Genomic DNA, 24,351 nt, shown 5'->3' on the forward strand with positions numbered 1-24,351 from the left:
CCCCGCTAATTTAGTGATTACTACTAATAATGCCAGCCTGCCCTGTTTGGTATACTTTATGTTGTGATTTCCTGCTGTAAATTAGTTTGGGGCTTTTCCTCTTACACTGATCTTTCCCTCTATTTGTGGAACTTTGAGATTGTTAAATGAGAAAATAATAAAAATGTCAGATGAAATTCAGCAACATTTCAGTTATTTTCTAAAAACTTAGATTTGCCCCATTGTTGTGTGCATTTAAACTTCAACAACTAATGTGTTTATGTATTTAACTCTTTACTAATTGTGAGTAATAACTTCTGTTATTGCCCTTCATTGTGCAGTTCACTGTCTCGCTACTCTTATCAAAGTATTTTCGGAAGCATCAGATAAAAAACGTTATTCCCCTATAATAAAGAAATACTGTAGATCTGCCTGGTTTAGTCTGAAGAACTCAAGAACTCTTGTGAACTGAAGACTCAGGACTGTGACGTGCAGGAGGCAATGAATAAGTCAGAGACTTTCGTCTGATAGAGACTAATAGACAGTGACAGATAGATAGCATGCGACTGAAAACATCTAGGGATTGATTGAATATCAGTCCAAAAATATCTGTTGTGCAACAATGCATAAATGCAGTGTGAAATGATTTAGAGTGCTTTGTTTCCCTTACATGAGATGGTTAATTGGTTAGGTGCAGGTAAACTTGTGGATTTTAACAGCAGCCATACACGGTCCCTGTTAAATAAATCATTTTGCCTGCATACACATATGATGGGGATTCATGAATTTTTTAGCTTGTTCATTTCAGTTACTCCTTTTAAAATTGCAAGAGTAGTCTATGAGCATGTGAAGCATTATTTACCCATTCAAAGCTTCCATTTTTTTATGCTTCCAGCAGCATGGTTGAGTCATTTATCCTCTCCCACTGGGCTTCTCTGTCTGAGACGGCTTGTTGACTGCTTTATGATTTTAAAACAGTGCACAGTGGATTTCAGGAAAGGAAACAGTGAGATGTTATTTTAACACAACCTGCCACTGTATAAGCTGTGAAAGTAGACTAGGGATATAGACAATAGTTTACCAATATAATTATGAATATTCATTGATTCATCTTCACTAACTACTTACTTTTCTTGTTCATTGCTGCAGTGAGTCTGGAGCACACTGGGCGTGGGACCAGTGATATACACACACACGCACACACACACACACACACACACACACACACACAAATACACATTCGCAAAGTCATTCACAACTAGGGGCCAATTTAGCATTGCCAGTCCACCTGCATGTTTTTTGGAGGACCCAGTGCTGTATATTGCACTTATGACTATATAAAATCATTATCTCCTCACCGGTTCCAAATGGATCACATGGCATAGCATTGAAACAACTCTACAATGATCACATGATTTACATGAAGTGTTTAAGTGCACAGCTTTGAAATATAGAAGCTTATGAAGTTGGCCATAGCAATAGCAAAATACATTGTACAAACATACTGCTTAATTAAAAAGGCACATGTTTCATTGTATGGGAAATGCATGCCCTATAGCACTGTCCAGAATCCCAGCACAAACTTCCCAAGGAAATCCTATCAGAGTGCTTAAAACTGATTTGTTCAGCTAGTTGACTGGCAAAGGTACAGGTCTGAACACGTGTCCTTCCTTTTCCTAAGTAGTCATTATAAGCAAATGCATTGCCTTGTAAATTTATGTTTATTTTTCCTCTTGGAAAAACACTGGGCAGAAATAATTTCTGCTTGTATTTATAGGCTACTCAATCACTCTTTGGCCTATGTGTCAGATAAAAGCAATTTAGGACACTAAAAAGAGTCTGGCATGGCGTAAATCATATAGAAAGTAGTTAAAATTACAGCGACTTCATTGATGAGTCAGGAAATCAATATGTCACCATTTGATGAACATAATATAACCAACTAAAAGCTGAATTTAACTATGAGCACTTAACTATAAATCTGTGCTGTGCTAAATTAGAATAATACTTAACATTTATTATAACATTTTTTAAAAATCTATCTTTGCTGTGATTATTTAATACAATTAAAGTTTTTTTTTAGCATGCCAGTGGTACTGTATATACCTTCAAGATTACACGTCTATCTCTACAAATAAAAAAAAAGTGTTAAAAAAAACCTTGTTCAGATTTATATTTATTTTTATATCTAAAGCAATTGTTGGCTTCATCATGAATCCAATCCTAGTTTTCAGCAAAGACATTACAGGTAAAGGTTCAAAAACTTGCTCTGTTTCCTCTCTGTGGTCCTGTGATTTGGTAACTCTTGTCCTTGCTCTAACAAGTTGTCAGTGCTATATACAATTAGCAGATGGTACAAAGATGACTGCAGATTGTAAACTGTTAGCCTAAAAGTGTAATTGCTTTCTCTTTGTTTTGTCTACTCTGTGATTTGGTTTATTATTTAACCATTATGTGGCACTGATTTGTGATTGGTGACAATACATAAACTGTCACATATAAATTGTTCTTCCACATGTGATACAAGAGTTTGGACAGACATGGTAGCCTGACCTCCACACAATCTCCTTGGATGCTGCTGGAAATCTCTTCAGGAAGAGGGTGAAGTGAATGGGATGGGATATCCTGGTTCTGCCACTCCCTTTCCTTTGCGGCTGTATTGTTCCCACAACCCCAGGATGCGACATGCTGAGCGCTTATGCAGATTTTTGGGCTCTCACAGTCACAGCACTGTTGATGCAAGGTACGATCAGGAACTTTCTTTCGTTTCCCTGTCATTTCTCTTTCATTGCTTAACCACTCAAACAACAAATATGTCACATCATATTGCTCAGTGGAATGGCAAAATCTAAAAAGAACGCCAAGGTTGTAGAAAAAAGTCAGTCTTGTTAGGTTGTAGTTGCCTGTACAAGACTCTACTCCTGGGTGCGGATGCAGTGTAATATTGAAAAAACACATTTCACACCACAGTTAACTATTTCTGACTAAACAACTATTACACCAATTGCCACTGAAAAATCATCTTAATTAAACCACCCTAAAGTCAAAGGCAGGAAATATACAGAATCACTCTCTGTGGGTATCTGTAGACCAGATATGTTAATGAAAGAAAAAACAACCCTAAAACTAGCTAAAACAAAAGAAAAGATTGCATCACACATTCTAGGTATTGGCAAACAGCCATTGTAATCCAAAGTCCTGTGAATAATTAAGATAACTCTTCCAGAGAAAAAAAGTAGCTGCAGGGTAAAAGATGTAGATGGCCTCTAAATACAAGAGCTCAGATAAACAATACCGTGTGCTTAGTAACACTAGTGTTACTTCAGCTGCATATGATTTGTGTGCCATTATGTGTCATTGTGGTTTGGTACAGTATACATCTGCTGCAAAGATTGTATGGCTATGGTAAAGTGGAATTTTCCCCCACCAAACATCAGAGGGATGGCCTCACCAGAGCTACAATAGAGTTCTGGCACTGCTTTCCACCCTCCATTCCTGTAATTATGGCTTGCCAGAGACATTAACGTAATAAGTCATTGGGGCAGGATACAATAACATCAGAAACACACTTCAAGGAGAGCTCACGTCTCACAGGCAAATGAATACAAATCTCAAGTATAATTGCATGAAAAATAGTTTCTGGCTTCCATGCAGTTACCAGTTGTGGATTTAGATATTGTATATCTTCTACGGCTGTTCCAGAAACAGAAAATGTTAGTTCAAGATGTAAACTGTTTGACTCCGAGGAGTCCTCTGACACAATCAGTTTTTCCTACGACTCCTTCATCTATAAAGGCAGTATGTTATTCTAAGCCTGTGGCAGCATGTCATTTGTCAAACTGTAACACTGGATGGCTCGTTTCAATACTGCCCCCTGGTGTGCATGTTCAAACCTACGCTTCAATAGCACGATATTAGGGTGAGTCCACAAATTTGTGTCTAATATTACATTTACAAACAGACATATAAAGTAATGGTAGAAAACATTAAAAAAGGGAATATTTTAGATACATAAAATATTAACAAAATGAACATTAAAGGTAGATTAATAATGGTTAGAAAAACTAATTGTTGCCCATTATAAATACCTTCAAATATTCCTCCATCTAATTTGTGTATTATTTATCGTACCCAGGGTCACAAGGAACCTTGAGCCCATGTCAGGTGACTCAGGGCAGAAGATAAGGGACACCCTGGTTAGTGTGCCAAGCCATTGCAGGGCAAAATCACAACCCCATTCACACACTTTGGACTGGGAAAACTAGAGTACCAGGAGAAAACCCTCAAAGCACAGGAATAACATGCAAACTCCACGAACACAACAGAGTTTGGAGCAGAGGCAGGAGCTGAACCCCCAACCCTGCAGGTGCGAGGAAAATGTGCGAACCACTAAGACGTTATTTCACCCTCAAAATTGAATCATATAAATATTTTAAAAAATTTATTAATTGTGCTTAATATTTTAGTATTTTTTCATCAATGTTTAAATCTTTCTCCTGCTTATCGATTATGGATTATTATGGCCAGGTTCTGCTCTGCATTTAGGTCTCCCCTCTTATATGGTAGCTACCAACTGGGGAGTGTGAATGCTATCATGTTGCTTTCTCCAATACACATGAAGCCAACCATATCTTTTTTTTAATTAATTGGTGAACACACCCAGAGAAAAATCCACCCCTTACAAATGCATGAGCTCACAGATTAGCTGTAGTCACTGTGATTGATGGGGTATGCCACTACTGAAAATAACTGTCTCCACACCATTCACTCAACCTGGCTATAAACACATGAAATGTTTTGAATATTACATATTACCAAAATAATGAAACTAAAATTAAATTAAATTCAGATTAGAAAATACAATTTCCAGCAAATTAGTCCTCATTAACATGACATTGTGGTATTGTGTAATTATTAGTATTATTTACATATTTAACAACAAAATGTAGCCAAAAAAAATGTTTACTTTTGAATGTTTTGAAAAAATATAAATATATGATTAAATATATGTTTTTGATGCTGAGATTTAGCAAGATTTAAACCCACACATGTCAAACATATACTGTATATATAACTTTGTGACCTACTTAAGACAAACAACCTTTACACCAAATGCCACAGAGAAAATGCCCTATAACCATTTTATGGCAATGGCAGGCCCTTCATAATTCATAAGAAACTGCCTTTCATATTTATCTCAGCACATGTTAATTCAGCTTGAAATGTCCTTTCCCTGTGTCAAAGACACACAGAGGCACACGCATAATGTCATATAGCATGCAATATTAGTAAGTCTGAAATGTCTGCAGTTGTAACTAACAACAACAGGGTAAATTTAGTGTTATGTTTATTTAGACATTTTGGATACACTTGCTCATAGTAATTTCTTGCTATATTAGAATAGTAATTATGATACAATCACTATTAGCTCAAATTTGTGACATACAGAGACTTAATTCAAGTTTAAACAGGAATTTGCTTCTAATTCTTCTAGGTTCTAACCAAAAACTTGCAGTAAACACCACTGATTACAAATATATATTTTAATCCAGATAAAATTAACATATATATGGGGATTGTTGTCTCTATTTTCCTTTTTTAGGAACACAAAGGATTTTTTTAAATAAAAAATAGCAACTCATTGTTTGAATAATTGTATAATTTATAGAATGTAAATGCTATAATAAAATACTGATTTTGCCTGTACTCCCTTTCATGACTCCTGATCCTAAACTAGCACTTTTTAGCCCTGTTTGTTTTATGTGTATTAAAAAAAACCTTGAACAGTGTGTTAGGTTGATAATATAATATCCTAAGTCTGTAACTTAGTGAACCAGTGTTAATGAATTCATCAGTAGACAAAAGCACTTTTGTACAGGTATGTCACTCTTGATAAGGATGTCTACCAAATGCTGTCAATATAAATGTAAATATATGACTGTTCTTTAACTATCATGTAATGAATCTGTGATTTAGCTAAATTTAACTAAATTTATTGCAATATTAAAGAACAAAGGCAAAGACTCAATTGGAACTTAAACAATACATACTATGGTTTATATGAACTGTGAAACATTTATGGAAACTGAATTTTGGGGATTCATTTCATTGACAGAAATTAGAAAGGATCAAATCCCCTCTAATCAGGTCAGGTACAAGACTTAACCCTGGGTATAGATGAAATGTAAACTGATTCTGTTTCTGTCATCCCTCTGCAGACAAATTATAGGTGTGATGCAGTGAATAAAGCCACATGAGACGTTTTTCCTCATAATTACTAGAAAAGTTGTTTGACCTACTTTTAAGCTGCTCTACAAGACTTTCTATTGAATTAAGATTTAAGTAGTTCATTGTCATTCTATATAATAACTGTGTAAGCCAACTAATGCAACAAACAATGGGGTTATGTAGCCAAAGTATTATATCCACCACCCGTTCTATAATCAGCAATAATTACAGTAACTAGTTGAAAAGATGTGTTATTTGTTTGGGTGAAGCAGAAATCTAGGCTGCTGTTATTCATTACAAGGGATGCAATTAGAATGGTATTTCTAGTGCTATTTATTTTTCCATTAGAATTTCAAAATTGCTAGGCTTAGTGAACCCTCCTGATAATAGCCTTTAAAACATAGGTGGCATTACAGACAACTATGCTTTTCTAACTACTTTATGACTTTTTTGTATTTATGCTTCATCGCATAGCACAAAATCTTAAATAATATATTATACTCTAACAATGTGCCAGAATGACTATCGCCCAGTTGCACTCACACCCATCATCATGAAATGCTTTGAGCAAGTGGTCCTGGCACACCTGAAGCACTGCCTCCTACCCACATTGGACCCACATCAGTTTGACTACTGGAGCTATAGGTGCATAGAGGATGCAGTCTCATCAATGCTGCACTCTGTGCTCACACATCTAAATAACACATACGCATGAATGCTGTTTGTGGAATTCATAGCTCATCATAGCTAAGTTAATCACCAAACTTAGGTATCTAGGCATCAACACCTCCCTATGTCACTGGATTATAGACTTTCTGACCAAGAGACCCCAGAATGTCAGGTCAGGCCACATCCACTCTGCCAACATCACCCTTAACACGTGTACCACAGGACTGCATGCTGAGTCCATTTCTCTATTCCCTCTTCACTCACGACTGCAGGCCTAATTCCATAATCAAGTTTGCTGACAACACCACAATGATTGGTCTCATCACGAACAACAATCAGACAGCCTACAAGGAAGAGGTGCAGCATCTGGAAGCATGATGTGCTGCCAACAACCTGCTCCTTAACACCAGCAAAACAACGGAGCTTATCATGTACTTTAGGAGGGAGAGCAGAGGCACGCACATGCACGCACAAGCTGCCAGTTGAACATGTCTCCAGCTTCAAGTTCCTAGGGATCCACATATCAGAGGACCTGTCCTGGACCACCAAAACTCTAGCCTGGTCAAGAAAGCTCACCAGCGCCTGTTCTTCCTGAGGACACTGAAGAAACATCACCTGTCTTCAGCCATCCTGGTGAAATGTTATTGCTGTGTGATTGAGAGCATCCTGACCAACTGTGTCAGTCTAGTGTGGGAACTGCACGGCCGCAGACTGCAAGGCACTGCACTCACTGCATCACAGGAACTCTACTTCCAGCTATTGAGAATGTTCAAAGGTCTGTGTCGAAATCGCAGCATTCTTAAAAACTAATAGACTGAACAGTTTTTTCCTTAGAGCTGTCACCTTACTAAACTCTGCCTCCTGATGATCACCAACCCCTGTATATTATGTCAATAGCACCTGTATATATGTCAGTATAATATATAACACCTTGTGTATTCCATGTTTATAGCACCCAACCTGTATATCTTGTATATCCATACATATAGATCCAAAGCATATTCATCTGTATATTATCCTATTCATACTGTAAGTTCTGTAATCATACTGTTGACAAACAGCTGGAACCAAATTCCTTGTGTGTGTCAAAACACTTGGCCAATAAACCTGATTCTGATTCTAGTTCTGATATACTGTACAACTTGCACTTGCTGCTTGTTGCACTTCTGGTTACATGCCAAATTGCATTCTGTTGCCTTGTACTTCTACATGTATAATGACAATAAAGTTGAATCTAATCTAATCAAATCCAATCTAATTTAATCTAATATGCTATTAAATAATATGCTGAATCTCCCTTTTTGTACATAATATTTGTATTGTTGTACAACACAATTATTTTTATTTTAAGTTATGTTTTTTTCACATACTATTTGCAGGTTTAGTGTTTGCAAAACTGCTTGTTCCAACACCCATGTTTATCTGTATCTGTGTCTGTTCTGATACTTTTAAATGTTATGTCTCTCTCTCTTTGTTTTGTTTTTTATTTTTTTACAAATCCTAAACCGCTTATATACCGCTAATATAACTAGTAACTAGAGCTCTTTAAAGAAAACAACCACTGGATATTAAGGTAGTCTTTAAACTTTTGCAGAGCATCATATCAAAAATCATGCCTAATGTTTCTTTTGCCAAACACTGCAACAATATACAATGTACACTTAAACCTAACTTATAACTAATAGCACCATTCCAAAAATTAACTATTTTGAGTTTAATGCAGAATTAACACTGTGAGAGGGCAAAGTTAGCCTGTTTGCCACGGAAAGTGCATGTTCTCCCTGCCTTGTGACCTGAGTAAATTCAATTTATTTGAATAGCGCTTTTAACAATTCCCATTGTCTCAAAGCAGCTTTACAGAAGTATGGAAACAGAAGAAAGACAGAAAAAAAGAAATAAATATAAGAAGAAGAAAAAGAAAAAGAAGAAGAAATAAGGATAAATATACATTAATGAATACATAAAATTGAAGTTTATATTTAATTTAAAAATATTAACTTCAAATTTGAAATACCACTGTATATATCTATCTCTATCCCTAATGCGCAAGCCTGAGGCGATGGCAGCAAGGAAAAACTCCCTGAGAGTACACGAGGAAGAAACCTTGAGAGGAACCTGGCTCAAAAGGCAACCTTATTTGGCATGGGATAGGCTTCACATTCCCCTTTAACCTATGTAGAAAAATCGGTACACAAAATGGATGGATGGATGAACACTGTGAGAGAAATCTTAGAATGCTAAACTGAAAAAAAGCATGAAACTGAATGATTTGACCTAGATAAACAGTGAACGTTTAGAGAAACAAAAAGAATTGTCCTATGTAATACTATAGAAATTTTTACAGCATACAGTATATGTCTCCCAAACTTGTTTTATACACTTTAGAATAGGTGAAAAGAAACCCACACAAAAAGGAAGCATAGATGATGACTGTAATGACTGTTATGTAGCAGGCAGGTTGAAATCCACATGTGGGGATTTAATGGTAAATACAATGTAAACAATTCAGGACGTTAAGTCAAAGAGTGGTAATAGAATAGGCAGAGAATCAGTACACAGAACAATCAATCTGCAGAGCAAAACATTCCAGAATGTAAATCCAAACACACATGAATTCGGACGATGGCTCCCTCTGGCGGCCAGTGTGGTAATCGCTGTTGACTCAACAATGTTGTTGTTACAATGTTTGTTGCTACAATGACAGACAGACATAAACAGGCAAAGACACACACACAAGTGAAACCAGACTAATATAGCAGTGTTTATTACAGGAAACACAGAACAGTGGGTCAGGGTCATGTCACATACTGGGGCCTGTTTCAGATAGGAGACCAGAAACCAACTCTGAGTTTAAACTTGAACTCTGTAGTTTTATCAACTCTAAATTGACTGAGTGTGAACTATAAAAAGCCATTAAAAAATTGGAGTGCAGACAAAAAGAGGTCTGCATATTTCTCACTGTTTATGAAAATGCAGAAATGTGTAAGTTTACATTTTAATTACTTTTATACAGTGTTGGGTGTAATTAATTACTGAGTATCTATATAAATACTGTAATTTAATTAAAGACTATAAAAATGTATAAAACAATAGTGGATTTAACATCACATTTTAAAAGGTATATTTTTAATGTAAACTTCTCTCTATAGTTACACACTTTGTTCAATTCAAGGATAATTCATGCAATTGTATATTGTTTATTTGAAAGCATTAGAAGTGCAGTTTCTTGTCTCTCCTTATTGTTTAAGTGGTTGAGGTTGAAGTAAGTAGACCAATACTTTCTAGAGCTAGTAATTATTACATTAATCTAATTAGACTGGTTGAAGATGTAATTTGTAGTTAGTAATTAAGAACTATTTTAGAGTAAATTCCCAACTGTTATAATATCAGAGGTGAAACTGGAAGAACAGTATTTTATTAAACCTGGCAGCAGATTAAAATGAAATATAGAAAACATAATTCAATCATGTAAGCCTTGAGCATATCATAGGTGTAAAGTACCTGGCTTTACAAACATTTGACAAATTAAATAACTAAATAGAATTCAGTGTCTAGCAGCGCAGCAGCACTTTTATCATGGGTCTAAATGTTCATTCTCATTTGACTACTCAGCCAAAAGAAAGAAGGCAGAGGCTCAAAAAACATCCGGAAGACCTGCACCACCACCTCTGACAAATGCAGAGGAGATGATCCTGAGCCTGAATGCTGGAAGGCCAATTGTTGAAAGAATTCCCGGAGGACTTCATCAGAGCCAGTTACTCCAGAAGATATAAGTGTCTTCATAAAATGTAAGAGGTCTACCTACAGTATGTGTTATTTTTTTTATATAGACTTTTTGTGATATTTCCATTTATATTACTTTGGGTTGGGTTTTTCATTGGTCCCAACAGATTCTTTTGGTAATATCTGTCTCCTGGAGCCTCCTGTCCCAACAGAACCCCAGGCGGTTGTAAGTAGCCTACTCAATACACCATAAATTATGACAAATAGTCTTATAAAGTGTACTTTACGGAATGCTCATCTTTACAAAATGATGGGGATGATAAAGAAACCATTTCTGCTGCCACAGAGAGGCCTACAGAGGTAATGTTAATATTATGTGTCTACACATCAAGCAATCTACACATTCACATTTCTTCACATTTCTATGTGGAATAGCCTATAGAATCTAAGTTTATATCTATAAATGATCATTCTTATCTACACCTCCCTACGATGTAAGGATGGATGAGATTATGGATGTATCTTATTGACTGGAAAGTAAAACGGTACCGCTCAAATAAAAATGGATAAGGATGTGACAAAACATCCACTCTGGGCCTCAAAATCTTCTCCAGATGTAAATGTAACTCCCTACGAATGAATGCAGCCTCTTCTTCAACAGGATCATCTATAAAAGGACACACCATTTCATTCCCTTTTATGTTCTCTGCATAACTGAAATGTGTGCAATGAATGAGGTGTTTAAACATCGCTTCCTCTTTAAAAAAGGGGAGGAGACCAAAAGAAACTCTGGGTTTACAGAAGAAAACCTGCTCTCGACCAGGTTAGGTTCAGAGTAAGTTACTATGGTAACTGACTCTGAGTATAAGTTAGCTCTCTTTCAGAAATGGGCTTGACCTAAAGGTAGGGTCTCCATTATTGACATATAAAATCACCAAAACAAACACGCCCCTAACCCAAATGGTTCCCACCCCTGTATTGATAGACCCACACATACATACGTAACCCAGGCAACTAATGGAAAGAAATGTGTCTTTATCATAGCTGAAGGGAAGAACAATACGATTGAAGAAAAACATTCATTTTCTACCGCTTATCCAAACTTCTCGGGTCACGGGGAGCCTGTGCCTATCTCAGGCGTCATCGGGCATCAAGGCAGGATACACCCTGGACGATGCCCTGTGATGCCAACCCATCACAGGGCACACACACTCTCATTCACTCACACACTACGGACAATTTTCCAAAGATGCCAATCAACCTACCATGCATGTCTTTGGACCGGGGGAGGAAACTGAAGTACCCGGAGGAAACCCCCGAGGCACGGGGAGAACATGCAAATTCCACACACACAAGGTGGAATCGAACCCCCAACCCTGGTGGTGTGAAGCAAACGTGCTAACCACTAAGCCACCGTGCCCCCCTGAAGATAAACAAACAAGAAAAAATGACACACAAGCATGATCATGCAAAGGACGGCAAATATTAGTTCTGTGAAACAAAGCAAAACAGTGTTTAGCTCAGGAGTTATTAACTCGGGAAACTCAAATTTGTTCTCTGTGGGACGAAGCCTTTGGACGTCCAGTGACTCTAAGAATCCTGAGACATCTCCAGTTAGACTCTGTGATACTAAGGAGATCTGAAGTTCATGATCCTTACACCAATACAACATTTGTTTGACTGTATATTACAATCACACCCCCACTGTCACCCATATGAGGATGGGTCCCCCTTGAGTCCGGTTCCTCTCAAGGTTTCTTCCTTTACCAATTTAAGGGAGTTTTTCCTTGCCACTGCTGCCTGAGTCACCTCAGACTTGCTCATAGGGGAATAAATACATACAGATTATGAACTATATATATCTAATAATAATCTTGAATTTTTTTTCTGTTAATTCTTTTTCTTTTATTATTCGTTATTTCTTTTATTATTCCTTATGTTTACCTTCTGCTCCATGTTTATGTTCTGTAAAGCTGCTTTGAGACAATGTCTATTGTAAAAAGCGCTATACAAATAAACTTGAATCGAATTGAATTGAAATTTGTGAATATGCGCCCACTTCCTGCTCCTTCGATTCTCTCCAGCACTGGAAAGCTGATCCTATAACACATCCTACTTCTTGCCTTATCATAAGCCTTTCTTCGCTTTCTTTTTTTTATCCTCCATGTAAATATAAAACCGCTTTATGCTAATGTCACACATGCGCATTAAACACTCTCTCCACCCATATTGACAAGAGCCCTTTCTGCTCATTGGCTACACGTTAGTTTTGATTTTTGTTTTGTTTGTCGTCCTGACTCAGTTTTCTGAAGCATTTCTCAAACAACGTAAGACCCTACCTTTAACATACCTCCCTTTCTGAAACGGAAAACCCAGAGTTTCCCTCATTTCAGGGTTAACATACTCAGAGTTTTCACTTAACCTCCTTTCTGAAACAGGCCCCTGGGGTTTTGAAAACCCTGCTGAAAAATCCAGCATAAACCAGCATGAATTCCATGCTGGTCTAGGCTGTTTTTTACTGGTTCATGCTGGTATAGTGCTGGTATAATGCTGGTCAGTTCTGGTATAGTGCTGGTATAGATGGGTGGCCAGCATAGTCATGGTGTTATCAAGCAAAATGGGGCTGGTTAGCCACTTAACCACTATGATCTTTCTGGAATGAGCTTTATGGGAACAACCTTTATTTTTGCCTGTGTATGTTTCTTTGTAACACATTAATATAAGATTAAAACACAATATATTGGAATATATTTAATTATAAGTGTGTTTTTTCTTTTGCTCCCTCTTTTGAATAAAGAACTGAAATAACAAAGCTCAAATATCTTTGAATAACAAAGAATAAATACATTTAAAAAATCGATCGTTCATTAGGGATTAAAGTGTCTCCACAATTAAATATAGTAATACCAACAAATGTTGACTTCCCGGGCTCCATGAGGGAAGCAGCATATAAATAATACAGAATATATATAAAGAAAGCCAGGTAAATGATAGGAATATCCAGAATGTTTTTCTTTATTAAAAAGTGAATTGAAATTCTCTAGAAAATTGTCTTGGTCTTTATTTAACTATGAATATGCACTAAGAAATATGTAACAAATGGGTTTTGTTGTTGTCTTGCTGGGATTATACTAGCATCCAAAAGTCAACATATGTTGACCAGCACACCAGCATCCCAGGCTGGTCGGCCAGCACACCAGCATCCCAGGCTGGTCGGCCAGCACACCAGCATCCCAGGCTGGTCGGCCAGCACACCAGCATCCCAGGCTGGTCGGCCAGCACACCAGCATCCCAGGCTGGTCGGCCAGCACACCAGCAACCAGCACCTAATGCTGGACCAGCATACCACCATCCCAAGATCTTCCCAGCATGCAAAACATACCTTATGCTGGACCAGCAATGCTGTTTGTAGCAGGGAATTGATGTCAAAAACACTGAAACAAAACATTACAGTCATGAAGTAGATATTAAGTTACACGTTAAAGGTTCACTGTTTTTTTTTTTTTTTTGTCATTTAGGTGCTTTTTTAGCATAAAATCTATGCTGCTGAATGTTCAAACTATACTCTATTGTTGAATTCTTCTGACTGAGGAGGACATGTACTATATAGTGGTGAGTGGCGTAGTGGATGTGAGCCAGAGATTTGGATATTGAGAAGAAAATATGTGTGTAATGATTTAAAGTGTTTTGGATGCTGACACAGGATTTCTATGCAAGTGTTAGCAAATTGAGCCAAGGTAACTGGTATGATTAGCCTACCAGACTTTGTAGATTAAATTAAATTGCCACTGCTGTATTATTGTCACTCAACTTTTGCTGTTTTACTGCACACCACAAAGCCTGAATGTTTTTTTCCTTGTGCATTGTATTTATTTAACTTAAGCACTTGGAAATGTTTATTTTTTATGTTTGTTGTTTATTTATTTCTTTAATTTAGTTTGGCCATCAAAGGACGTTGTATTTTGTTGATACTCCTTCCACATAAGTGAAACAATTTAGTCAATCAGTAATTAGTCAACTGAAATAAAAGGAAATGTTTTTATTGTTTTATTATGTGATTTATCGAATATTGTTTGATGTGTGTGTGTGTACCAAAAGTGTCATGCTACAATTAGTATGACTTTGTCTAAATTAAATCATTGAATTTAAATCATGAAATGAAATCTGAAATTGTATCGTGTCATATTCATCTTTTCGTGTTAAACTCAATCGGTTTCATTGTATTGCAATCAAAGGTAAATTTAGTCTTTAGTGTGCACGTGATTGTCTATGCACCGCTTTCGTGAACTACAGCGACCACAATGCACCGCGGTGGAAACACCTTACCAAACATTTTGTCCACAGTGGAGCTCAGTTTCTACACAAACGCGAACAAACCAGTATGGCAGTCCTATAATGGGGGAAAATGTATTCCTATCGACCATGTTCTGTTTTTCACTGAACTGATGAGGTAGGACATGTGTGATAACTTCTAATCATCTTTACCTCATGTTAATGTTTTGTTAGTGAGGAGCTTGTTAGCATTAGCTGTAGTTAGCTGTAAAAGTGTGTCAGCAGAGGGGCTAACATTAGCATGTACTCGAGAGGCTCAGGTGAACGCTAGCACACGTCGGAGAGCTGTGTTTCAGGCTGTTACCAGTGTTTATAGAGTCTTTCTGAACTTCCCGAGTTATATGAGTAGTTTGTTGGACTGGAATTGAAACCATATTGCTGACATACATCAGCTGGCTAATTCACTACCTTAAAACAACTGGCAGCGCAGAGCCACCGAGGCGTGTTTACATTACAGGGATCAGTTCACTTGAGCTTAGCAGTTAAATGCTACAAAACATATATGTAGTTAGGGACACACGTATGAACGATGCGTAGACATTGACAGCTAGCTTGTCTTAACGCGTTAGCCTGCTAGTTAACAAAATGGCTGAGAAATCGACACTTATTTAAAGTTGACTAATGTTTTAGTCGCTAACCGTTAGCCTTAGCATGAGGTGTTTGCGTGTAGCGTTGCTTAATTCTGTAGCCTTACGTTGAACATAGAATTTGCAAAACAGTAAGAGAAATAGCTGCTATGCTACAGCGCTTAGAACCTCCACGTCTTGGTCACGTCATCACGTGAGGCAGCGCGCGGAACTTCCCCTGTGGCCAGTGATAGGCTGCGTGATAAATGGTTTACTTCTCCCTCTGTACAGTATGTAGGATGGGCAGAACTACCTTCTGTCTCTAAGGCAGGACACTGTGTGTTTTATCTGGAACCCCTCAGGACATGACAAATAACCTAAATGTATATGTTATCTGGAGCGTGTCTAGTAACCCTTATTCACTATACTTTACATGTATTAACGTAAAACTCCAGCCTAAATCACATTAAACATGTTTATGTTAAAATGCTCGATTGATCGATTAGTGGCTTTGGTTCTACTTTGTTAGTTTTTTGAGATGTTGGTGACTGTGTCACTCTGGGACAACAGCGAGGTTATCTCTTAAAGAAAAAGGAGCAAGAGAATCTTTTCTCATTCAGTTGTAATGAGCTCTGTAGGTTTGAGATCTATGAGACGTCAAGCACAATGGTGTTCACAGTGGTATTAGGATACGAAAGAATGGAACCCGATTTGTTGGTGCAAAGTGGATGAGGCGATGAAGTGGCTTGACAGATACTAAAGCACTGCTTCATCATCATCATCATCAAAAAAAATGATCAGGATAATGTTTTGTCATTTTGGATTATTTATTGATCCTTGTGTTTTATCTTTTAGGTGAATATTATAGACCAAGATGTGAAAATTTCAATCTTCATGACATTGTATGGACTTCTGTAGAATATCAGATGTTCTGAGGAGACTAGCAATTTAGGCACACCAAGAACAATGAATCTACACCAAGTCCTCACTGGGGCTGTCAATCCCGGAGACAATTGTTTCTCTGTCGGAAGAATAAACAGTGTGCCGTTCACGGTAAGAAAACCACGAGTCTTGCAAAACTGCACTTATCTGTCTAAAAAAAAAGTCTACATGACTCCATTTCTATTATTCACTGTCTTTGCTGCTTTTGTCTCCCTAAATAGAAAAATCAGATGCAGTTTTGCATCCGTCGTGACATTTTATACATGTCATCGTTTCAAGGGCAGCTGTTCTTGATCAATTATATTGCCATTTAGCAAGTATTTTCTAAGGAATCCCTCAAATCCCCTAAAAGTCACTAATATCTATAGTCAAAAACTGATTATGATTAACACTTTACTCAGACGTTTTAATATTTGCCGAAGTTTTTTAGTTTTCACTCAATATCTGTGTTCAGTTATGTTTTTATGTAGTTCTGCAAAAAATTGTTTTTTGTTTCTCAAATCTATATTCATGTCCCTTTGGCTTGTATGTTAGGCCTATGCTTCTGGCTGTGACATTGTAATCTTGGGAAGTGACTTTGAGAGGCTTCAGATCATCCCTGGTGCCAAGCATGGGAACATCCAAGTTGGGTGTGTGGACTGCTCTCAGCAAGGACAAGTAAGAATTATAGAGATTTTCATATTTCAGTTCCACATTTGTGATTAGAAAGAGTTTTTTTTTTAAGTTATTCTGAAAAGAAAACTAAAATCTGTGCATGGCTTAACTTCATATAGCTTTTAACTTGATTTGCATAAGCTTAGGTTTACCCTGTGCGATTTATTTTTGGCCCGGTTTTGCTGACAAAACTGCAATAAATAAAAGTATTCTTTGGTCATGAGATTGCGGGACTATCATGAAAGCATCTTCGTTATATAATCCGACATTGACAATATATTGTCTCACATAGAATCGTCCACACAGACTTCTGCCAAGATTTTATTGGAATCACTTTACACAGCGTGACAAGCAATAATCTTAACACCTCTCAATAATACCACCATATTCACATGCTATAAAACAGGCTTAATATATGGTAAATTATCCAAAGTGCTGCCAATCTCATTTTAATCACAGTGGAGGCAAATCAAATGGAGTGTCTGTGTTTCTATAACAAATTCAGTTTCTCCAAAGTTAAGTATTTGTAGATCAAACAGCTCCTAGCAGTAGTAGTTGTGGTTTGACAAGATCAGATGTGTGAACATTCATTCTGCCTTCAAAACAGGAAGTGCAAAAAAACAAATGACAGTATGTTTAAGCCTTTGTGTTGTAACAGAGGATTATATGTCAACATTGCAAACATTTATTGAAATATTGTGGGTTTTGTAACACACAGACTGATGAGAGACTTAAGATGCACCATTATTGTTTAGAACAAACATAAGTCATATATGTTACTGTGTTTAAGATGGTGACTCATTCCAGCATGACGATAAGCTAAGCATCGTGTGTATACTGTCTTTGTTATGGACTTGTTTTGCAGCTTTCAAGTTATTGTAGTAGAAAATTGCAGCATTGAGCCACCTAAATATTCTTGTGACTAGATGTATAATACAGTTATAAGAGGCTACACTGCACGGCCAAAAACAAGTATTTCAATATTTCATTGTACCTCCTTTAGCTGATTTATGTGTGCATTTTGTCTTTGCATTGTTTTAAACATATGCAACATGACAACAGCATTTATTTAAATTTAGAGTTGCTTTCTTTTTTATTATTATGGACGGTACAGTCAAATCGCTCCTTAAAGTCTTTTCCAGCACAAAGACTGATTAGAGTTAAGCTTAGGGTTTAAGCTTAGGCTCCCTGAACCACTTTTTCACATTTTGGTTTGTCAGCCTAGAATTCAGGTAGTCAGCTGACTTAATTTTATTGCAGTATAATGTTGCTGAGCCTGACCTGACCAACACTTATCATAACACTGCATCCACACTGAGCACTGTGCATGGAGGGTGTATTGCTTTACATGTTTCCCTTCTTTCCCTGATGCCCTCATTGCTGTGGCATAGGGTAAATCTATATACTCATCAGACCACATGACCTTTTTCTCTCGCTCCACAGTCCAATTTTTATGCTCCTTAGCACACAGAACTCATTCTTTTTCCAATTCCCATTGGTTTAGTTCCTATCCTGATTCAGGCTAATAATTTGCCTCATCTGATTCACAGTAACAACAGTTACAATAATCTTGATCTTTTGTCTAATATTAATCTTGAACCTTTTGCACTATTTTTATGGTCTATAAAGTTGCTTTGAGACGATGTCCATTGTTAAAAGCGCTATACTAATAAAATTAATTGAAATGAATAACAACTTTGCCACAAGCAGGGAATAAATCTTCTGATATTTCTATGAGAATCAACACACTGCATCAGTTACGGCTAAACAGATTATTGCAAGCTGAAACATAAATCACTGCAATGATGATATCTTATGCACTGAAGTTTTTGTTTATGTAAATCTAATGTAAATCTATGTTAATTTTTTTGCTAGGCAATGTTTACACCACCAGTTTTTTTCCCATAAGTAACAAATGCTGTGTTACAGCATGCCTGCAGTTAAAGTTTAACGTTTCGTACATGTCCCAGAAACTATTTAATAATTTGTTAAAGATCAAGGCTGTATAACTGTTTACTGTTGTTAAAAGTGTGACCATTTCATCAGAATCAGGTTTAATGGCCAAGGAATTTGGAATTAATTTGTGACTCTCAAAAGTACAGAAATGAATAACACTATACTATACTTTTAGCTTGGACTAGACAAGACAAGACAATACAGACAGTGTGAGACAAAGACAGTACGAGTATTAAATAGGAATACAGATTATATGACTGATCAGTTATGTACATAAAGTTCATTCATGTTGTCATTTACAGATTGCTGCATCCTTTGGAAACATAGTTTGCATATTTGAGCCGGTGCTGATGAGCCCAAAGGAAAGTATGCCAATGGTGAGCTTATTTTACATCCCCCAGCATCCCACGTCTGTTACTTTTAGTGTTGTGTCATTGTAATCGCACATTGTTTACCTCCACAGAAACAGAACTATCACTGGCAAACTACTGGCCAGTTTGTTTTACAGTCCATAGCACACAACATGGCCTGGAGCCCCACAGGTACGTGACTATCTATATTTGTTGATCAGATCAGTGTTTGCTCCTAAGAATGTGTCCATTTATGTAACACATTTATGTAATTTGTGTGTGTGTAGGTATTAGTCTTTTGACAGGGTCAAGTTGCCTACAGTTATGGTCCAGTGTGAATTTCTTTGGTAATGCTGAAGAGGAGGTGGGCAGTGACCCTCTATCTTCTTGGAGGTGTATATGGCACTGCAAGTAAGTTTTATTTTTGTTGTTGTTGTTGTTTTATGTATCAAAGCACTTGGAATTTGCTCATGATTGCACTGGCGCCTGTAGTTATGGAGCTAATACAGTTCATTTTTTTTAAACACAGAACGGCCTCATCTGTTCACCTAATTAAGTTTAGTCCAGATGGAGAGTTTTTTGCTACTGCAGGGCAGGTGTGTATAGGTTTCAGTAAATGCATACGTTTATATCTGGCTTGCTGCTTTAAATACAGTATATTTTGACTGTATCAAAATCTAAACATGAGCTTGTGTGATGTGATTTCAGGATGACTGTTTGGTAAAAGTGTGGTACAGCACATGCAAATGGCAGTCAGATGCTATGAAGCTGTTCTCTCCAACCCAACTCAACTCTCAAGGGAAGCTGGACTTCTCCTTCATCTATCTAGCTCATCCGCGCTCGGTCACTGGCTTCTCCTGGAGGAAAACCAGCAAATATTTACCCAGGTTAGGCTTCTGATACCTGAAAAGATGATATTTTCAAATGATGTATAATCCACTGTCACTTTATACATTTTTTTTCAGGAATGTGCTTAAAAAACTTTATTAACTTAAATATAAATCAGTTTAAGTTAGTGAAAACTTTTAAAATAAAAAGAAAAGAATATACTAGAAGAAACATAAGCACCATTCAAAAACTTCAAGGTCCATATTCATAAGAATAAAATAAAAGTTTAGCAATATAAATAAAATATCAATGAAATGGTCCAAACGAGTACATTTGCTATTTTGATACATTTTGTTTGATTTGGAATTGAGAGAACCTTGGACTTTGAAAAGCATAAATTTCATGGTTGTTTTGGTAGACCAATGGATGTATTTTATACCACAATCTGCAATTTACAATGAAATACTTTGAGGAAAACAAATGAATTGCTTTTGTATTTGAAACATCGTTTAATTTATAGCAGTATCTTGTTATACACACTACCATTGTTAAGCTATTTGTTTTTCATGTCATCTCTTTTAAAATATATCTTGTTGCACAATAGTAATTTTTCCCATGATCCTCTGCAGAAGCAAATTGGGGAAAAAAAAAAAAACCGGCTTATAAAAATAAAATAACAAAATAGAGTAATGAATGAATTCGAAGTTTGCAAATATTGAAATTATCTAATAGATGTATTATAGAAGCATCATAGAAGGTTATGTTGTAAAGCCAGTATGCTTAAGTTTAAGCAAGTATTGTGATTTCTAAATGTCAGACAGTGGCACTGAACTGCTAATTTTTTGAACCATTATAAAAAAAGGTCTTAGGTCAGCATTGTGCCTAACTGAGAAATGCCTGGTTTAGGCAAACTCCACTTCCACTGGTTCCTGTGCAGTTGTCTGAATAGCTTAAGTCTGTAGTTAAATCTGAGGTCTGAGTATGTGTACATTTTGGAATTAACTCATTATCCATGTGTAACCCAACTCTGAATGTGACCCACAGTGTTTTGTTCCACAAGCAAGTCATTGTCACTTAAACAACTTCTCTGCTTCCAGAGGTGCCGTGTGTAATGTATTACTGACCAGCTGCAAAGACAGTGTGTGTCGTCTATGGGCTGAAACACTGCTGCCCAGTGACTGCCTGATCTCTGGACTAAGACAGAATCACAGCAGCAGCAGCAACAACAACAATGATGCACTCAAATCCAGTAACACAAAGAAGGCTCATTATAATAACAAAGGCCAGAGTCGGAACCTGCCTGAGGTGAGTTACAGTTTCACCACGATGAAAAGACTGCAAGTATACTGAGAAAATTGGATTATTTATGAAGAAACCTGTGTAGAGGATTTGATGTTCATATGACTTATCTATACACTTCAAATTATGAAGTGGTTTCAGAAGCATAGTGAGTTTGTTTCATGCCCTTTCATGTCTGCCGCCTTCTGATGTTCATTTTACCATTGCTGGGATCTCACTTTTATGTTAGAATTCAGTGTTGCAAGGCAGAAGAACGGGTTCAAAACAGTGTTTATAAAAGGACAATAGTGGATTATGATATAAAATAAGACCGTGAGATTCAGAACATTCCATGGTGTAGCCAGTTTGTAGCTTGAAATACAAGTGCTCAACAATGTAACATGAAATGATATTGACATAAAACAAATTATTAGCTATACATACTAGTCATTTTATTGGGTACAACTAGGCATTCACTTAAGTGTAGTTCACCTGTATCGGTAATCAACCCCCATTTAAACTTTCGTCATTGGAAAGAGACCATTATAGTACCACAGCCTAGCATATGCTAACTGGATATTGGACCATTCTCAGCACAGTTGTGAAACTAAGATGGAAGAGGTATGCTGTGTTATGCCTGCTGTACCTTTTGATGCATACATTAAACTGACAACTTGCTCTATATGAATACGACTAGTAATTAAATAGTTAACAGTTTTTCAACTGTTTCTTGCTGTTAAATTTAGTAACTGCTAATTGTTGTAACCCTTTCTCTATGTGACTCTTAGCTGAACCCGGCAGAATTGAGCCGAGGACCAGTCAGAGGTTTGGCTCATGCAAGGCTTCTCCCTCAGCAGCAGAATAAGCATCATGCCCACAGAGCCCCCATTGCTCACACCAATGCACTGTGCCACTTCCACATTGCTGCTAGCATCAACCCGGCCACAGGTAACCTCATCTCCGTCCAGTTGTCTGCAAAATATTTAGTTAATTTAACATTAAAAATGATTTGCAGTATTCATTTTGATAGCAGCTGAGGTTTTAGCATAACATGCTAATCTACATAGACAGTACTCTGTTTATTTTTGTTCCTTTTTACTGTTTGAGGTTTATGCATGTTGACATAAAGCCGGAAATGTTATGCAAGTGTGTGGGAGGAACTTGCTTGTCCTGGTTATGATGTGTTTGTTTGTTTTTTGATGAAAAATGACGAAATCCAAGTACATTGTTTGTGTTAAAATCTTTATTAGGAACCCACTCATTCATGCAATTATCTAATCAGGCAATTGTGTGGCAGCAGCACAGTGCATAATATCATGCAGAATAAAGCATGGCCAGCAACTTTAATAAATGGCTAGTTTGAGTATTCTGTAACTGCTGATCTCCTGGGAGTTCACCTAAAATGGTGTAATAAAGGACAAATCATCTTGTGAGCAGCAGTTCTGCAGATGGAAATTCTTTGTTGATGAGAGGGGTCAATAGAGAATGGCCTGGCTGGTTTCATGTGACAGAAAGGCTACAATAAAACACATTTAAATTTGAAGTGCTGAACTATATTCTTCTAACAGCTAATGGACTGTTTCATTCCAGATATTCCTCTGCTGCCCTCCATATCATCTCTGAGTGGTTCAGATGATGAGGAGTCTGGTGGACCCTTCAATGTTCATTGGCTCAACAACAAAGAGCTGCACCTAACGCTTACCATGGAGGTATTCCTCCAGCAGCTCAGGAGCAGTTTGGAGCTTCCGAACCAACCACAGGATAGCCAGGCTGATGATGGTATTTTCTGACCTCATCTTAAACTTTTGAAGGCCTTTTGAATAATTATCCCTATTTAGCTGTTAATATTGCTTAAGAATTCTGTATAAATAATGTATTTCCTTCTTGCAATCATACAGACTATGATGAGGAGGGCAATACTGTAGGCCCTGAAAGCAGAAACGGAGAGTCCAGCTTTAAAGATGGAGCCTCAATTCCTCTGCCTAAAGCTGCGATGAATCACCAGGTGGAGGTGTTACTGAATGACTGGAACAAGGGAGCAGACATGCTTTTTAGCATTCACCCCATGGACGGATCGTTACTAGTGTGGCACGTTGACTGGCTGGACGAATACCAGCCTGGAATGTTCCGACAGGCACAGGTATGGACAAAAGAGTTTATAGGTTCCCCAGAATTTAACAAACTGAATTTAATTCTTAAAAAATATGATCATCCACAAATGGAACAATATTGTGTAGATGATGTACTATAAAGGTCAGTATCAGTTGTGGTCAAGTTAAGAAGCTTTTATTGTCATATCAACCATATATTGCTGAAGCAGTACATAGTGAAATGACACAACATTTCTCCAACACCATGGTGCTACATAGAATGACTTAAGGCTACATAAACAACACAGAGCTAAGGACTTAACGTAAGTTGTTCTATCCACATAAAGTGCGTCTGTGAGACAAAAGACACTACAGGACAAATAGACAAAATATAAAATAGTGCTGAGCAGTGTGACACGTTTGAATTCTTTCACAAATGTTTGTAGAAGCAATCTGCATGTCTATGTGCTTGATTTCATACAATTGTGGCCACGGAAGTGATAGGAACACCTGAATCTGATGGTTTGGAGGGGTGTCCCAAAACCTTTGCCAATATAGTGTATATACACTTATGCAATAGCAGCAGTTTGATGAGGTATTGAAATGTTTGTGATTAGGAAAAAGCCTTGCATGGTAAGGCCAAAATAAATATTTTAAGATATTCAAAATAATATATGGCATGGACACAGACTTTATAAACTAAGCAAATTGTGTGCTAAAATATTTAGAAAAACAGAATTTCTCAAATAGCTCTAA

At 37.1% G+C, this 24,351-nt stretch overlaps 1 protein-coding gene across 4 annotated transcripts in view; it reads left to right on the plus strand.

Annotated features, from left to right (window-relative positions):
* Positions 1 to 14,894: 14,894 nt before the first annotated feature.
* dmxl1 (Dmx-like 1) overlaps positions 14,895 to 24,351 on the plus strand; it is a 29,690-nt gene continuing 20,233 nt past the window's right edge. For all 4 annotated transcript variants that reach the window (XM_047800101.1, XM_047800102.1, XM_027167334.2 and 1 more), the window contains exons 1-12: positions 14,895 to 15,049; positions 16,353 to 16,550; positions 16,974 to 17,096; positions 19,352 to 19,426; positions 19,513 to 19,591; positions 19,687 to 19,810; positions 19,929 to 19,995; positions 20,108 to 20,286; positions 21,325 to 21,532; positions 22,294 to 22,453; positions 23,096 to 23,284; positions 23,404 to 23,645. In XM_047800101.1, the coding sequence (XP_047656057.1) occupies positions 16,464 to 16,550; positions 16,974 to 17,096; positions 19,352 to 19,426; positions 19,513 to 19,591; positions 19,687 to 19,810; positions 19,929 to 19,995; positions 20,108 to 20,286; positions 21,325 to 21,532; positions 22,294 to 22,453; positions 23,096 to 23,284; positions 23,404 to 23,645 (1,533 nt within the window). In that variant the 5' untranslated portion in view covers positions 14,895 to 15,049; positions 16,353 to 16,463. The remainder of the gene's footprint in view (positions 15,050 to 16,352; positions 16,551 to 16,973; positions 17,097 to 19,351; positions 19,427 to 19,512; positions 19,592 to 19,686; positions 19,811 to 19,928; positions 19,996 to 20,107; positions 20,287 to 21,324; positions 21,533 to 22,293; positions 22,454 to 23,095; positions 23,285 to 23,403; positions 23,646 to 24,351) is intronic.

The sequence above is a fragment of the Tachysurus fulvidraco genome, chromosome 14 (genome assembly GCF_022655615.1).
Source record: "Tachysurus fulvidraco isolate hzauxx_2018 chromosome 14, HZAU_PFXX_2.0, whole genome shotgun sequence".
In the NCBI taxonomy this organism is placed as follows: Eukaryota; Metazoa; Chordata; class Actinopteri; order Siluriformes; family Bagridae; genus Tachysurus; species Tachysurus fulvidraco.